The following is a 19,076-nucleotide window of genomic DNA, read 5'->3' on the forward strand; positions in this document are numbered from 1 at the left end:
TTCACCAACCAACCAACCATTCAACCAACCAACCATTCACCAACCAACCAACCATTCAACCAACCAACCATTCACCAACCAACCAACCAACCAACCAGCCACCAACCAACCAACCAACCAACCAACCAACCAACCCTCCTGAATAAAGTCAGCAGCATTTGAGGCGTGTTTAGGGATCAATTCATATTTAACTCAAATTCGTTTCGATCAGTATAGAAAGGTAGGCGTGGCCTAAATCTGGCCAGAGTGCTCCCGATCGTCATCCGAACCTGGTCGGGAGGTGTTCGGGAACAGATTCGGGGAGAGGTCGTGACTGTGTGACAGGGGCTGAAGTCAACTGCATATCTGCTGCTTGTCGTGAAGTGTGAAGTAGAGATGTGATTGTGTGGTGCACTTGTAGCATGCAGAGATAGATTAGGTCGATATTGACTCAGAATCAGTGGCGCATGTATCTGTCTGGCATTCACTCTCCGTGCTGGTATGGCCGTGCGTGTAATAGATAAATAATAATAATAAATAATAAATAAATGTGTATTTTGATAGGGCGGTAGGTTCCATGGCCACCGTGTCAATGACTGACCAAATGAAGCATTTCTTTTTTGTACGGCACTTTAACAAATTCTACACCTTCGTTGGACCTAAATCGTGTGTGTGTGTGTGTGTGTGTGTGTGTGTGTGTGTGTGTGTGTGTGTGTGTTGTTGTGTGTGTGTGTGTTGTTGTTCGTTGTGTGTGTGTGTGTGTGTGTGTGTGTGTGTGTGTGTGTGTTCGGTTAAGGTCCTCCTCGTGGAACGAGGTGCCACTCAATATGTCCTTCCGGCCCTCTGACCAACCTCCTCTTCTATCACTTTCTTGAGTGTCGGGCTCGGTCGACAAAATCTTAAGCATTCTTAACAACGATAGTCTCAACGATAGTCTTTTGAGGCTAATTGTGGATCTAAATAAAACAAAAAAAACTCACAAAATGACAGACAGCAAATATAACATTGGTAGCAAACTGTTTCATTGTTACTGTCTTGTTCCAGTTGTTGTCTCCCAAAGGCAAAGTTCACACATTTCGAGTGAATTGTTACCAAGTAAACGTCATATTCCATCAGAAGGACATTGAGTGCAATACTAAGTAATAAAACTCCACATTTTCTACTGGTACATCGTCTACCTCTGTGACAGAGCCAACTTTTCGAAATACTTTTTGTTTTCCAAACATTTAAGAAACAAAACTATCATCCCCAGTGTTGCCTGCTTTTTACCAAGTAATCTTCAATATATGATTCTGTCATCAAAAGGACATTGAGCCTGCACAATGTATCTTAATGCGTAACAATAATGACAAAAGCAATGAAATATGCATATTTTTTGGCACAGCATCTACTTCTGTGACATAATCACCATTTGCAGACTTGCTGTCTCCCCAAAATTCAAGAAAACAGCCTTAATCTTGACATCTTTTCATCAACTTTGACTCTGCCAACAAGAAGGACATTGCATTGTGTGCATTCAGATGAATATGAAATGATAACAGTAATAAACCTACTAGTATGCATACTCTATTGGTACATCGTCTACCTCTGTGACAGAGCCAACCTTTCGAAATACTTTTTGTCTTCCAAACATTTAAGAAACAAAACTATCACCCCCAGTGTTGCCTGCTTTTTACCAAGTAACCTTCAATATATATTTCTGTCATCAAAAGGACATTGTGCCTCTACAATGTATCTTAATGCGTAACAATAATGATAAAAGCAATGAAATATGCATATTCTTTTGGGACAACATCTACTTCTGTGATATAATCGCCATTTGCAGACTTGCTGTCTCCCTAAAATTCAAGAAAACTCGGTCCTAATCTTGCCCACATTTCATCAACTTTGACTCTGACAACAAGAAGGCCATTGTGTGCATTCATATGAATTTAAAATGATAACAGTAATAAACAGATGCATGTTCTATTGGCACATCGTCTACCTCTATGACAGAGTTATCATTCCTAGATTTGCTATCTTCTAAAAAGTAAAAAGAATTCAACCTGAATCTTTCTAACCTTTCACCAGGTAAACTTTGATTCTGTCATCAGAGGACATTGCGTGCCTGTATCTGAAATATGAAACGATAAAAGTAATAACGTTAAACCTTTACATATTCTATTGGCACAGCGTCTACGACAGAATCACGATTCCTAATCCTGCTATCTTCCAAATGTTAAGGAAAACTTACATCTCAATTTTGCCCTCATCTTAATCAAGTAAGCTTGATATGATTCTGCCATAAGAAGGACATTAATTGTGTGCCTTGACTAAATACGTCATAATAAGTAATAAAACTATGCATGTTCTATTGGCACAGTGTTTACTTCTATCAGACATAACCACTTTTCATGACTTGCACTGTACAGTACGGCTTCATTCCATTCAGTATTTCTACTGTGTAGATTAAACGTTTAGGAACATTTGGGGGAAATGTTAATCTAAACCAATGCCATAATTCCCGGGCTAAAGTTTTACTAGTTAGGTTGACTGCGGATGGTCAAAGAGCCGTTGTACAGTCGTATGGTAAGATTCCCGCCTGTCGCCTAGGGACGTCCTAAAACATTAAAAAACAAAAAACAAAACAATCGGAACTAGAAAGGTAACAATTGCAAAGCAAATGCATAATATTGTACCTTCGCATATGGTCTGCTCTGTTGATTCTTACTCAAACACGTTCACATATATGGTGACAGGAGTCTAAATCCTTCCTACTGTAAAATTCTAACATTATGTAACCCAACACTAGTTACCATGGTGAGAATCAGTATGGTTCAGGTCATTGACCCGGTCAAAGGTCTGTTTTTGGAACGGAAGAAGAAGAAATCATATCTTTCCCTTCGATTAAACATAATTATCAGGGGTGAGCTGTGGAATATAGACATAGTTTGCGATAGGAGCTATGATGGTCTGCGCCTTGTTATGATGTGAAGTTAAGCTGTGCGATGTTCACTGCATAAAATATATAGAATATAAAACTACTGGAGACTGATATACGAAGGCCAACAAGTTCCGTTACTTCTGTATTATTTGACTTTCCATGCCTCTTTGATTTGATTATTTATATTTCTTTCCATTGATATGCAAACTCCACTTTTAGTTATTTACTTTTAAGTTGACATACCTTTTGACTATCTACCATTATGATTTGATATATGAACGATTATAATTACTTCTATGTTACCTTATTTCATTTTATTGTTGATGAGTTAGTTACAATTTCGTCTTGTTCACGATAAGTTTATCTATTTCTAGCTGACCTTTGTTAGTTCATCTTTAATCTTTTGTTATAATTATAATGTCATGTAGTTTTGTTGGGGTTATCCCCCCAGGAATCTTTGACAACCGCCAATAGGCGACATGTATTTCCTGGTTAAATAAATAAACAAACAAACAAACAATAGTACCGATACAATAAGTACCTGGAGCAGTCTGGCATATGAAGCGAAACCGCATGCGGCAGTCGTTGTCACTCCACTTGTCTCTCAGGACTACGGCGTAGAGGACGCAATCTTGGCCGCCCCCATAGTTGTTCGGTTCTCCCGGAGCCCAGGAGTTGTACGTCCCAAGAGCAGAATCGTCCACCCACTCAAACTTTCCCTCTTCGCGCTGATCGTGCAGGCCGAACCAGAAGCTCCAACCGTCGCCTAAGGACTTGTACAGGGAGACCAGGAAGGCGTTGGTCTCGGCGTCTCGGGGCATGGCGAGGGTGCCGCTGTCTGCAAGACAGGCCACCGCCGCCGCATTGAAGGACTTGCGTGTGTTGAAGGCCTTGTAGCAGGTTCCACGCCGCAGAGTGTAACCTTCGGGACAAGGTGCTGGACAACAAATATTGTATCAGCAACAGACGAAGAATAGGTCATATTGAAAATCATGACATACGAAGCATATGCTTCACGATAGCAGCTTCATAAACAACAAGTAAAATCTGAGATTTTATACCTCCGGGCTTTTTATTGTATATTTTTATATGTTGTTTACAACAACAATTGTTGCGCGCCGCAGGACTAGGGTTTTAAACAAAGAATTTATCGAGACCGGACACCCCTTGGTGCGAAGGGTCACCTTCGTGGACGAGACCAACAATACCTAATACACGCCAAAGGTCAACGGTCGCGACCACTTTCACGCTCAAAGGGGTGTTCTGGAGCCACCTAAAGGCACCATTTTCACGCCCGGGCGCCCGAAAACACATACACAATAAAAACAAAAGAACTTGCATTATCTGCAGCCCAAAAGCAAAACATATACCGAGTCTCAAAAGAATCCGTCCACCCAAACGCGAGAAACAGCTGCGAACATGAAAATCTAAATCTCTCACAAAACCCTTCCGCGGAAGGATGTCTCCTCCCCCGGAGCAAGGACATTATACACCCCCGGAGGTAATAAATCTACCCTCGGGGATGTATTCGATAAACATTAAATGCTGTGTTCTGAACCCGAGATCCCCCTCCCCCTACAAACCCTCATATGTGATGTAATAGTTACCCGTATTAGCTGTTTTGACTAAATGCTGGTGGCAAATAGACCAACATATATAGCAAACATAGCAGCTGGAAACATATTCAAAATTACGTAAAGCCTTCTCAATCTCGTGAAGACACTGCTCCAGGGCGGCGGTTCGGCTGCGCTCGTTGTCCAGGTCACGTTTCAGGGCGTCTTGGACGCGTTTCAAGCCGTCAACAGTTGCGGACATGTCGTCTTGGTCGCGTTTCAAGCCGTCAACAGTGGTGGACAGTTGGCGCGTGTCGTCTTGGTCCCGTTTCCAGCCGTCAACAGTGCTGGACAATTGGCGCATCCCGTCTTGCTCGCGTTTCAGGACTTCAACAGTATTCGACAATTGAGAGATTTCCTACACCAGAACACCAGAATATCAAACGTAAGCGAAAGAGTTACAGCACAGTTTTTGTATACTCTTAAAAATCAGAATGAGAATCAGAAACATAGCTGGACAACATGCTTTGTGGTACAAGAACATCGACAATTGAGATATTTCCTACAAATCTGTATAGCGTTTGTCTTACCGAACGTAAGAAACAAACTTACGAAAGACAGCAGCAAAGTCATTTTGTGCCATCTTAAAGAAAAACAGAATGAGAATCAGGCAAAGTTTGACAACAGGCTTTATGGTACAAGGCTGTTACCTGTTTGTTGCTGAACGTGAGAGGGGCGAGTCCCACGGCACCCAGGCTCAGTAGCACGGCGATGCCGGCGGCCAGACTGCTGCGGCGGGCATAGAGGAAGCTACAGACACCCCGGCGGCCGCTCGCTCCACCCGGATACGCGCCGTCTGGTAGGAAAATTTAAGATATACTTCGCTCACAAAATGAATATATTAATGAATGAATATACAATTTAAATGCCACATCAGCAAAAACATTTAACCATTAATTCATTAATTAATTAATCACTAAAATGACCTTCTCATTTACATAATTTTCGTAAAGTTTCAGCTAACTTAAAATTCCAATAATGTAGCACCAAGTATTATATAAACACTATCATTTTCTCATTAATTGTGCAAATAAGGCGTTTATTCGCAAAATTAGTGTCTGTCAATGTTTCACCTGCCATACATTACATACTAGTATGCCACTATGTAAAAGGTCCAGATAAAGAGTTTGTACAGATTGTCAGCAATCTTGTTTGTACAAACCTTGTTTGTACAGATTTTCAAGATGGCGCCGGGGAGGGCTTAGTGATGTTTTCAGCTCCCCGCTTATCACCGCGAGTTTCTCCTGTATGATATTTGAGCCTCACTGTTGACCACTATGCCGACTTGTACGACAACCCGCGAACTCAAGCGTGTCTCCGGACTCGTGGATGCCCAACTCCGAACAGGTTTTGACAAAATGAAAGAGGAATTCTTAGTAATAGACGCTGTCAAGCGAGAAATTATCGACGCCATTAAAGCCGGGGTGAGAGCTGTGCTCGATGAACTGAAATTGTCTATGAACTCTGAGCTGGATGTCTGGAAACGTACTATCGACAAGAGGTTGAGACGATCGAGAAGTTGAATGCTCGACTGGCTGAAGTTGAAGACAACGCCAACGCAGTCCTTTTTTTTTATTCCAACATGTAATCACCAGACGTGGTGAAGGCACACTCAAGTTTCTTCAACTTATATTAATGCCGCCACCAACACAGGGGACAAGTACATGACAGGACAATACTCATTTTCAGAAGTGAGGAAAGTCGTGTAAAGTGCCTTTCCCAAGGGCACAAGATCGGTGGCATGGCAGGACTCGAAGCCCGTTGTTGGTGGAACAGTGAACCTTTGACGACGTACCAAATGCTCACCGGTGCGAGAACGTTCGCGTACCCTGCTGGTGACATTTACATGCAGAACGTACAGTAAAGAATGAAGGGATTTTTGGCTGTCAAATTTCCCCATACGGCAAAGTATACAATAGTCAATAGTAGTCATACGAGTATACCCTCTCTATAGGTTACTTTTCGTCTGATTGTACCAATATCCTCTGAAAAAGGTCGGTTACCTGCAGACGTTGCGTAACGTTTCACCTCCTCGGCTTCTTCATACATGTGTGAAGACGTTTCCTGGTCTTCAGAAGAGCCGTTGCCATGGCGGACACGCCCGCGTGAACCACTCTGCCGGACGGGACGGGCTTGGGGAGGCTCACTGGTTTTGCGGCTGTCGGGGCCGGAGAAAGGCGACCGGACAGGCTCTGCCTGCTCGTACATTTCGACTGTGCAGACAGCAGGTACGCAGTACAACAGCCAACGTCAAGGCGCATTCATATACACATGGTGTCAAGATTAGTCTGAGAAGTAAGGCTACCTTTGCCCATATTTGGAGAGGTGACTTGGTATGACGTCTTGGGTATGGCATTTTGTTTTTCTGCAAGGGCCAGACTCATTTTCGTAGAAAAATAATGAATATGGGGTGTTAGGCAGACACAGCAAACAAATCTTTTCAAACATACGGGAGAACTCTCAAACTGATTGTAGCCTCGTGACTTTTACAGACATGTGCATGCCTTAGACCCCCCCCCCCCCACACACACACACACCCACACACACTCCTATGTGGTTACCGACATGTGGGCGATGCCTTTTGCAGTATGTAAGGTTGTTGTTTGTGCACTGGTTCTGTCAGTTGTACAGTATTGCGCACCTGTCTTAGCTAACATGTCAGACTCCAACATGCACAAACTGCAAGTAGTTCAGAATAGGGCTTGTACATTGTTATTAAAATGCACTCCTGATACACCTGCCAGGCAGATGCATATAGATCTTGGGTGGCCGACTGTGAGATAGAAATGTTCTTTAAGATTGTTACAAGTCAGAACCACAGAACATCTACAACTCCATTGTGCCTGTTCGTGTATCTCACATTCACAACTCCAGATCTTCTGCAGACAGTAACAGACGAACAGTAAGAAACGTTCATTCCTGTATCGTGCAATATTGCTGTGGAACAACTTACCATATCATGTTAAAACACTGAGTAACCTACTCAGGTTCAAAAAAGCTATTCCAAACAGTGTTACATGAGCCTCAACCTCTAGTTTTAAATTGTAAATATCAATTTGTGTGCTCATTGTTGATGTTCTGATGTATTTATGTCTTTTTAAATGTATTCACTGTATTTTCACCGTAGTTTCCATGTATGTGATTATGTAATTTTAATGTTTGAGCCTTGGAAGACTAGCCCGGCAGGGCTAAAAGGCTTCGAAATAAATGACAAAATTGTAAAAATTGTTTACATAGAGTGAACACAGCGGCACCAATACTCATGCTTTCAATTTTTTTCTTTCTCTAAAATATAATTCTTAGGTGGAACAAACGGTTTTAAGGACTAGATATCTTCTTTATACCTTTATCGATATATATCTTTATATTACACACTTTCACCCCAGATGGCATTCTATTTCGTACAACAAAGGTTGGCATTAAGAATTCTTGTCCTGTTCCAAGACGGCGGTTCGGCTTCGCTCGTTGTCCAGGTCACGTTTCAGAGCTTCTTGGTCGCGTTTCAAGAGGTCAACAGTAGCGGACAGTTGGAGCATGTCGTCTTGGTCGTGTTTCAAGGCGTATTGGTCGCCTATCAAGGCGCTGACAGTGGTGGACAGTTGGCCCGTTCCGTATTGGTCGCGTTAAACAGTTGTCGACAAATAAGATATTTCCTACCAAGGAATTTACGTACGCCAGAATACCAAACGTAAGTTATACCTTGTAACGTTACACAAGTCACATTGTATAATATTCCCATCATTCACCATTAAGATATCACAGAATTTTACATTCATTATGCAAATTAGGTCATTATTTGCATAATTTTTATCTGTTTATGTTCCACCTGCCGTAGATTACGTATCTGTATCTGTATCTGTATAGCCGGTATAACCGCCTTTCGGCGTAACAGCTTCGCAGGCACGCGGCGCGGCGGCAGCTGGCTATATTACACCGATTGACTTGTTACACCTAACCCTTGAACTTCTACATGTAGCTCAAGAAATTGTTTAAAGCTATCTATTGACAATGCCCCTACTGTACTTGGTGACAGTGAGTTCCACTCTGCAATAGTTCTAGCAAAGAATGAATTCTTGAACACCTCAATCCTTGGTTGATAACTCTGGTACTTGAATGCATGGCTATTTCTTGTTCTCTTCTGGGGTGGTATTAGGTACTTAGTAGTTGGGACATCCACCAGTTTATTAGTCATTTTGTACATCATGCATAGTCTGTACATCTTTCTTCTGTCTTCCAGTGAGGTCCACTGTAGGTTTCTTACAAGAATTACATACATTACAAGTATGAAAGTACTATTAGGTAAAATACTGTAATTACAAAACTTCCTCAATAATTATGCAAATTAGGTCTTTAGTTGCATAATTTGCATTTAATTATGTACATCTTTCTATAAGCAATCTACCAAAAGTGATGAAAATACGTTATTTCTTTCTGAACTTCGCTATAAAACTCCCCTGCAGTTACAGAACAAGCTGCTGGCTATGTGTCACAAAAGATTCAAGACCATAGCATGTTCAGGACAAAGGGTACAAAAACCGGACGTTCTGCAGTACCACGGTTAGCCACCAGGAGGCCCAGATTTGACCTTGACCTTTGTCTTCCTACGACCTACCAACATACCAAATATCATCATAACCCATAAAGGCGTTCTGAAGTTATGCTGACTACAAATGTGTGGAAACACACACACACACACACACACACACACACACACACACACACACACACACCAAAAACAATACCTCAATTTTTCATGTTAATTATTACTCATACACTTGTATAACTGAACTAACTGCACTATTATACACTATCCTTGTATCATCCGAACACAAAAACGACCACAAACGGAAACCATTGCTGGCCCAAATAAAATTTCCGTACCGGAGCAACTGCAACAGTCCTTTGTGCTAACGGCAGTGAAACAAAAACAGAAATTAACAAAACAAAATTGAATCCCGGAGTATTTGTCCACTGTACCTTCATGCGAAATTTAGCGGGGTTTGGATGACGAATGGCACAGATGGAGTCTTTTGACCAAATGACAGGATAAATCCAAGGACAATCATCAGGAAAAACAATATATTCCACTCAAATAGCTATACGGAGTGAAATATAAGAAGTGGAATAGCAACTACTAGTATTCAAAATAGATATTGATGTTGAAAATAGATATTTCTGTTGAAAGTGAGATATGAAATGCCCAATGTTCTGGCAGGTAAATGCGTTAAAATGATTTTTGCAGAATTGTTACTAATTTGTAAATTATATCATGCATATGAAAGTTCAGTTGTATTGGTACTTACGTGCTACAAAGCTAAACCTTTTGATCCAACACAATAAAGTTAACTCGCCAAGAGCTTTCTACCAGTCACTCTTGTCGTCCTCAGTAGACAGACCCAGTGAGGCTTGTCACGTGGCTTCTTTGAAGTCTGGCGTCAACACTGGGTCAAAGGTATCTGGTAGACGATGTCGGCCCCCGTCGCGGTTAAGTGAAGGGTGATTGGCCCTGACGTAAATAGCCTTTTTTTCTCTAATTTGTAAATTGGTAAGATATATAAACCTTGGAGAATGATAAACTGACTTGATTCTATTTACCATTTGCAGTTTTTTTTATTTGGTTAAAGTTCAATTAAAACTGATATTACTGGTGGTTGGAATATCATGTTTTGTTTTGTTCTAACATGCTCTGGGAGGGACATCTGCCCGATCAGTAGATGAAGTGCCATTTGCCTGTTGCATTTTTAATGCCATTCCGCTACTGAATGTTTCATGAGATACGATGATGGCAGCGTTACGCCTGCTAAGTTGACCATTAAGTTACTCTTAAGCCAAATAACATCTTATTCCCAAGGGGCACAGTAGGAGGTCTGTTTTTCACCCGAGCTGTCACAGACAAAGGTGTTGGAGGGTATTTGCGACGGTACGAGAGGTATCAGTTAGCTTACACCGCCTACGGACCAGTCATCCTCATAACACAAGGTAAATCTGTTCTTCTCATCAATATACCTTTTCTACCTGCATTATAACATCTAATGAGCTGAATTTAGGCTTCTTTTTAAATGTTATACATGATTTTGGGGACACCAAAGATGTCTGTTCTTCGTTTTCAAACGATTATTTTTTTTAACGGTGTCGCTCAATGCAAGGCCAATTATTTTGGCCACTTCTAGGCATAGAGCTAGAGGTACTTAAGTGAGTATAGTGTAGCTATGTCAGGAGATGGCGGTGGACCTTTGTTTTGAAGCTTTGTGGATTGTAGTCGGATGGAAAGCAGCTGTTTGGAAGAGAGTTCAATAATTTTGCAGTCCGGGGACAGACGCTGTTGTCAGTTGTAAAATGACTTGGGGACAGTTAACGGTGTATTGATGAGAACTGGAAGAGAACCTACTTACGTTCGTGGCCGCCTCTATTCAAAGCAAGTGGGTTAGGACAGATCTTGATTCACATTTTATTAATTTCTCAAGAACATTTGCAAAATCGGCATCAAACAGTGATGCAGAATTTTACATTTACAAGTTAAGCCATCTACTGTTCAGTTATCCCTTGTCTTACTGCAGCTGGCGTATTTCCCCGAGCATACCATACATGCCTGGCTGCCGTTTACCACTTGTTGTATGTCGGTTTTAAATCAGTGGCGTCGGTGGCGCAACGGTTAGAGCGTTGAACTCGGCACCGAGAGGTGCCGGGTTCGATACTCCCCGTGGCCCGACGTTGTACCCTTGGGAAAGGCACTTTCCACGACTTCCCCACCTATACAGTGGAGTGACGCCCACTGAGCCTCTTAGGCTAATCTGTCTAACTGTACCCAAAACACACTACGGATTTGGTGTGCCGATGTGACAACATCTGCACATTGGCCACTGAGAGCCGTTAAATTTCTTTATTCCTTTTTTAAAATTTGAGCTGTGTAAACGCACAAGAAGAGTGTGTTGTAAACATCATTTTATATGCGTCTCCCAAACGCAAACTATTTGTTTGAAACGTTGCAGTATTTGTAACGAATGTTCTGAATCACGTAATTTCGCAAAAATATTATTATCTATGAAATATGACATAGAATGTTATAATGTACAAATGCAGCTTAGCATAGAAAACCGTACTAGGAGCCTGGCAACAAAGCAGGATAGCACGAGTTTCATTGTAAAAACAACAACATTAATATGTTGTTGAAACACATTACAAAATGTTTCTTCCTTGCTTCGATGTGAGTGAAAAATGCCATGCGCAGTACCTACCCTTTATGAGGCTGGACATTTTTTTTCTATCTTTTGCAGCTTTTAGTCATTCTTTTTCGTTTGTGGAATTCATTTTAGGCAACTGTTACAGTTCAGGCAACGTTGTGACTAAAAGTACCAGGTAGGAAACACATTCATATAGATGTCACATCAGACCAGCTAAAGAAAGACACTAAATAGTCCAAGTGACGTTATCGCGTTTTCCTTTTATTATGTATATTTTGTCCTGGGCAGCCTATGGCCTTTATTTTTTTGGTGACTGGTAGCTTTTCAAGTCAGGAACCAGTGGACCAGGTGTGAGCTCGTCCCCCCCCCCCCAGCAGCTTGTTCATGAACAACAGGGGAGTTTATGGCGAAATCTCTCAAAGCGGATAAATCAAGAAATGATTTTGGGCATGTAGGTACCTTAGACAGAGAAAACACAATAACACAGTGACAATAGAATGCAATTATGTAAATGAGGCATTTGAGTTGCATAGTTAATGAGAAAATTTAAACTTCCATTGTTGTGCATGGAACAGGACCTTCATAGATGTGATGTAACATGAAAAGGTATAGATAATGTAGATAGAGATAATGTAACATGAACAGATATTAATTATGCAAATTATGGCCTAAAATTAACTCTAGCAAATCCAGATCACAAAATATCAAAACTATAGGTTCCACTGCAGTACAGGAGAAGGTCGTTAGGGGGTCCAAAATCTAAATCTAATCGTTTCTTCCTTACACCGACAACATACAAACTATCTTTACCATTTCTCCACACCGCCTCCGGTTATGCTGTTCATACACACTAACGGCAACCCTAAGGCTTATTACCTTCATGATATTTTTATGGCTTCACCACTATGTGTTGAAGTCATATTATTTTTCCCAACGTTTCTTCTTCTTCTCCTTCTTCTCCTGCCATTTCTTTAAATTGATTCAACTCCTTCATTTTGGGGCCAAATAACATGAAAATGTTAACAGAAAATGTACTATAGGAGTGTGTTACCATATTTGGGCATGAGTCATCAGAATGGCATGCAGAGCAAGCAACCAATAGGCATGCAGCTTTCCTCTATTCTTCTTGCTGATTGGCTGTTCGGATTTTAATTGGTTTAACTCAATTAACACCTGTCCAAAGCCATGCCATATTGACAGAGCACTATTCAAACCAATTCAAACCAATTTGATCTTCCTTTCCAGTTCGGCACTTTAAATTTTGAAGACGAGTTCCAAAATCAGAACTACGGGCTGGATGGACGTCCGCCATCTTGTGGGCGTGGTTCTGACGTGTGTAGGCCTGGCGTTCTTCCTCATCGGAGTCATCACGCCCGTGTGGGTGTCACACCAAGCGGGGATCTGGCCACCATGTCACTGGGATACTCCCGATGTAGCGATGGGCACGAAGGGTCTGTGGGAGGTATGTGCCGAGGGAAAGAAGGGAAAACTCCGGTGTTTTCATGAAAAGGAACAACCCAGCAGTTCGAATGGAACGGGACAGCCCGGCACTTCGAATGGAACGGGACAACCTAGCACCAAAGGAACGGGACAACCCATGGCCAGCACTTCGAATGAAACGGGACAGCCCAATAGCTCGAATGGAACGGGACAACCCATGGCCAGTACTTCGAATGGACCGGGACAGCCCAATAGCTCGAATGGAACGGGACAACCCATGGCCAGTACTTCGAATGGGCCGGGAGAACCCAGCACCAACGGAACAAGCCAACTCAGCAGCTCGAATGGAACGGGACAACCCAGCAAGTCGAATGGAACGGGACAACCTAGATGCTCTAGAGAACCCATATGGACATACATAGGTACGTGTTCTACCTATAGCATGAAAGTTAATCTGTGTTGGTAAAATATATAATGAGAATTAAACTGTTCAGGGTCAAAGTTCGTCGGAAGTCGGTACCGCCCCCGTCCCGGTTGAGAGAAGGACGAACTTTGACCCAGTTCTGACGTCACACGTGGGGAAAAATCACGTGTCTACAGCACTTGGGTCATAAACCTGATGAAGACCGAGCGGTTCTGTAGAAAATGTCGGGAAGTCAATTTTCTTGAGGTGGAGAACAGTTTAATTCTCTTTACAGGTACATTGTACGTGTTCCTTTCATAATGTAGGTGGTTACCCGATATGAATGCACTGTTCGAACACGAGCGACTAGCTCCTATTGAGCTCAGTGTTAACTTATTAATAATAGAACTGTTCCTTGGGGGATACGTATTCATATGGTCATACTACTTCGCCGCCATACAACTAGATATCGTACACGTATGACTCCAATGCTAATACCGTGAACTAATTTAGAAAATCTTGTCATAGAATCAGAGGGGCCAAGATTACACCACCAGATATCACATTATATCTATCCATTAATTTCTTTCAGATTATCACATCAATATTACTAATAAACTGTAGTCCTTAGTAACCCATCACATGCCGCCATGTTGATGTCCTAGATTTATATTTCAGTGGCCGTTACGGCAGTAAACAGTGTATTTTATGTATCTTATTGGCAATTTTCATGTATTCTTTTGGCATTATCCTCTCTGAGCAATGTGCATGGATTTGATAGAGGTTACATGACAGGTGTCCCAAAATAATCTCTTTAGCCGAATAGATTGGCTTTGATCCGGCTTCGATCCGGATCGAAACCGGATCAAAGCGAATCTATCCGGTAATCTTCAATTCTATCCCAGTGGGGAAAGGGCCTAAGTCTAAGGAGATTTACGTCTTGTCCTCCCAGGCGTCGGGTCGCGTCTAGTGGCGTCGGGTGGCGTAGTGGTAGATCATTCGACTATGAACCGGGGTACCCGGGTTCGATCCCGAGTCGTACCCGGGACATGTCTGGACGTGCGCCCCGACGTTGTGTCCTTGGGAAAGGCACTTTACACGACTTTCCTCACTCCACCCAGGTGTGAATGGGTACCTAACTTCGGTTGGGGAAAGTCGTATTGACGTCACCTTGTGGCGCCCAATGGCAGCCGCACAGACCCTTGCGACAGTTCATCTGATTGTAAACCCTGCATCAATTCAGCACTGTAAGGCTGCGATTGCACGGGTGATGTTTGGCCAATAAACCATTTGTTATTATTATTATAGGCTTGGGGAACCAGACCACGACGTTCCACGTGACGCGGTTCTCGGTGATGCTGGGTCTGATGCTCCTCCTGCCCGGCGCCTTCCTGGCAGTGACCGCCGCCTGCCGCGGAGAGCTGGACTCAGAACTAGACGGGCTGGAGATATTCACTACGTTAATCATTCTGGGAGGTGAGACTCAGGGTTCACTCATCTTTTCTATCATTCTTTATTTCATTCAATTCTTCATTCATTCATCAATCATTCCCATTCTTTATTCTTCCATCATGTGAGAGCTTCTTGAAATAATATGCATATATGTACAGACAACCATAAATGCACCATATAAAAGGCATATATATATTCTTTCTTTAACATAAACAAGTGTCCATAGGCGACAATTCTCCGTGAAGTTTTATATTTTGCAGATTGAGAACAGTAATAGTGTATGTAAACAGTGTGTGATCACTTAACAACTGGTATAGTATAGTAAAATTGGCTAAATCCACTTATTGGCCCCTTCTTACAGGCCAAAGACCGGTAATGGACTGTCCCATTGAAATGTATGAAAAACATGTAAGAAAGAAGAGGTGTGGCAAGTTACCTGCCTGAGTGAAACCGCATCAAAAGCACACATTCATAGGGTCACTCGGCCTCTAAACTGTCAATTTTGTTGATATAAAAAAATCCTATACTGCTATTTAAAAGGCATCTAAACGCTAGCAAAAACTTTCAGAAGTGACCTCTGACCTCTATCACCAGCTGATGATAGCACGGAAACTCAGGACTTCTTTTCTGGCCTGGACACACCAAACATGGCGCAAGCTCCTTTTTTTTACATAATCAAATGCAAATAACCTTTACCTATAACATACAGCTACAAAAAAGCAACAGATCCCAACATGAAGACATTTACACTGTTTTTGTACATGCGGTACCCACTTGGGCCCTCTGGGCATGCGCGTAATCCTGGCATTTGCCCTACATCTGCCTGAACTTTTTACTCCCCCCCCCGCTATTCCAAACAACGGGTTTTCTGGACCATTACAATTTGCCTCAAAATTGTAGGGGTGCATTTGAAATATTACATTGACCACGAAAGCAGCAAACGGCGAAAAATACATGCATCAACACGGGCATGCCCGCAGACGGCGTAGAAAAATTGCGTGCCGATTACACAAAGAGAACCCAGTATTTTGACTGCGAACACGAAAAAACGGCTCTTCACAACACTCCGTCCGGAAGTCCTGACCTCCATCACGGAGGAACAAATGACTAGCTTATATCATCAAAGCTAACCAATCATCAGAACTAGTTATGTCACACTACGCGTCCTTCGTTCATTCTACGTAGCACATTGTTTGTACGTCAGACAGAGCCTTCTCAGTTTTCTGAGTCTACTTTAATTGTATTATAAGAGACCTGTAAACATAAGTCATACTGTCAGAATGGAGCATTCACTACATATTTTCCCGAGACAACATGACTTAATCATGACAAATACCAGACACCGAGTCAGGACTAAGCCCTGAACAGATGCAGTGCCACGACCTGGATCCACTTTATTCTGCCTAAATGCTATTATCCGTTTTACAGTGTTGCAGAAATTGGTAGCGTGAATGAATTAATTAACGTGGAGACGGTCAGGCCTGAGGCAGTAGAACACAGTTCTCGCCTATGGGATTCTATAGTTAAGGAACCCAAAGTGAGAATAATATTAATCTTTAACTGATGTTCATGCCCACGGGGCTAAATGCATACATCAGAATGTGATGTTACATGTACATCATACTGAGTAACATGATACATAGGATACAAGGATAATAATAATAATAATAGGAAAGTAGTTTAGTCTTCTCAAACTGGATGGATTTTTAATCAGTAGACGTTTCCGGTGTACATCCGACACCTTTCATCAATACGAGTGAATATTTACAGATAATTTTTTACGGAACAAGAATTTTCAGAACCTTGTCAGTTACCTTTTGTTTTAATATTTAGAACCTTCTTTAGAACATTGACTGTTTTTGTTAAAACTTTTGGTCAAACCCAAAAAATTCTCTCACCTAGCTAGAGCTTTCAACCAGTCACTCTGGTCTTCCTCAATATACTGACCCAGTGAAGCTTGTCACGTTGCCTCTTTGAAGTGTGACGTCAACACTGGGTCAAAGGTATCTGGTAGATTATGTCGGCCCCCGTCGCGGTAACATGTAACTACCAACACAGATGAACTTTCATGATGTTTTTGTTTCTGTTTATTTAGAACTTAATCCATCCAATTTGAGAAGCTCGGTTGGGTTAAGGTGGCCTAGGCTTATATTCATGTTTGAGTACAGGCGTGTGTCTGCACGATGGCCACAGACATGTTTCGAACCCGAATCATGTTCCACCATGTTCGATATGACGTCATTCGAATAGAGCGCGTGTTCGAATTCGGGGTCACTCGCGGTCATTTGTATGTTTCCCCTGTAAACCCGCGTTGTTACGCATTTTATTCACGGACTATGACATAAACGGCTTTACGCGCAGCTGAAAACAGCATAATTGATCTTTAGAGTAATACCTGTTTACGTATTATCACTTTTTTATCAAAATTGTCCGAGGCTATTTTGCATATAATTCGATATTTTTTAACTGTGGCGATTTTTTAACGAAAAATGACAGAAAAATAGCTGTTTCTGTCGTTTTTGGCCCCAAAAAAAACAATGTAACTGTCATTTAACACAAAATAGCCTCGGACAAAAATAATAAATAGGGGGTTGGCTTTCTACTTGTAAAATATAATGATGAAAGGTGTTGTTACCGCTTGCGCGTAAAGCCATGAAGTAAACAGCTTTTTTTAACCAAAATGTTGATTTTTAACCCAAAAATCCAGAAGTAGTAAAAACAAAATAACCTTTATTCAATGTGTTTCAAGTACTACTAGAACTGTGTGAAGTTTAGTTGTGGTGCGACCAAGCTATCAAAAGTTACAGGCATATGTATGAAATACTACTCATAGTATGCCATAGGCTGCCTTAACCCAACCGAGAGACTAAACTACTTTATTATCATTATTATTATTATTACCCGTTGTAACCTTCACCAACGTACCGAAGTGAGAAGGTTCGACGCTATATATCTTACTAAGGTATACAAGCAAGTTACAAAGATTTCATATGTTTGGGTTCAGGGTACAACCTACAAAATACATGTTGTATGTGAAAATCACCAGCTCGTTTTCCTGTAAAACGCTCTATATATGGCGCTTTGTGGGAGTCATGTGAACTGCAGCCGAAGCACAGTACTAGGTCGTAACAGGATCCAGGCGCCAATTAACCCCGACCGAACAAACTTCCTGACTCAAATTATTACTCCCTGAAGAAGGTCATGACCTCCGGACGGAGAATTGTGAGTAGCCGTTTTTTTCGGCCAATATTTGACCTTGACCTTCGGCTTCCTAAGACCTACCAGCATACCAAATATCATCACAATCCATAAAGGCGTTCTGAAGTTATGCTGACTACAAATGTGCAACACAGACACACACACACTGTCAGACAGACAGACACACAGACGCGCCAAAAACATACCTCCATTTTTCATGGAGGTAATAAAAAAGGATATGTTTATACAGATATTGTCTTCAGTTAACCATGATGTATTAGAAAAACTCTGTAAATTCGTATACAAATGTCTAAAGAAGAGAGAAGAAACATGTAGAGCTTAGATATAGATAGAACATAGCATAGTTTGCCTAATCCTCTTTTTGTAACTTAAGAGTGCATTTAGCCCCACTGGGACATGAATATGCAATAAACTTCATTGTCATTGTCATTGATGACCAAAATGCCTGTTCCGTAGGTGTGTTCGGTGGTATCGGCGCCCTGTGCTACACATGTGACTACTTCCTGACACACACCACCACCCCGCTCGGAGTGTCGTTCTACCTGACCTGGATACAGACAGCCTTCACCGTGCCGGGCGGCATTCTCATCTGGCAGAAGTCCAAAGATGAACTGGTGTCTGTGTAAGACTAAGGCCGTGTTCATGTGAAGTCAGTGAAGGCGCTTTACATGTGGTTTACCCCGAAGCCGGTTTCAAGTGGCTCCATCTGAACGCTCCAAATCACATTGAAAGCGCCTTGATCCCAAACCACCTCTAGAGGTGGTTTCGAATCGGTTTTCCCGCATCGCGATTTGTGTCTGAACGAAATGTGATTTCAATGTGACTTCACTTGGTCATGGATTACGGGGTGATATTTCTTTATCTAT

The 19,076-nt window shown here is 41.9% G+C and overlaps 2 protein-coding genes across 2 annotated transcripts; one reads left to right on the forward strand and one right to left on the reverse strand.

The window, feature by feature from the left end:
• Positions 1-2,567: 2,567 nt before the first annotated feature.
• On the reverse strand, positions 2,568-6,723 carry LOC109465025 (low affinity immunoglobulin epsilon Fc receptor-like). The gene is made up of 5 exons (XM_019762149.1): positions 6,519-6,723; positions 5,166-5,311; positions 4,597-4,873; positions 3,444-3,839; positions 2,568-2,578 (listed from the first exon to the last, which is right to left on the reverse strand). The coding sequence occupies exons 1-5, from the start codon at positions 6,721-6,723 to the stop codon at positions 2,568-2,570; spliced, it is 1,035 nt and encodes a 344-aa protein (XP_019617708.1).
• A 6,218-nt stretch (positions 6,724-12,941) lies between these two features.
• Positions 12,942-18,896, forward strand: LOC109465041. Its single transcript, XM_019762183.1, has 3 exons — positions 12,942-13,558; positions 14,848-15,015; positions 18,667-18,896. Exons 1-3 carry the CDS (start codon positions 12,994-12,996, stop codon positions 18,834-18,836), a joined length of 903 nt encoding a protein of 300 aa, XP_019617742.1. The 5' UTR covers positions 12,942-12,993; the 3' UTR covers positions 18,837-18,896.
• Positions 18,897-19,076: the final 180 nt, after the last annotated feature.

This window comes from Branchiostoma belcheri, unplaced genomic scaffold (genome assembly GCF_001625305.1).
Source record: "Branchiostoma belcheri isolate BF01 breed outbred unplaced genomic scaffold, Haploidv18h27 scaffold146, whole genome shotgun sequence".
Taxonomy (NCBI): domain Eukaryota; kingdom Metazoa; phylum Chordata; class Leptocardii; order Amphioxiformes; family Branchiostomatidae; genus Branchiostoma; species Branchiostoma belcheri.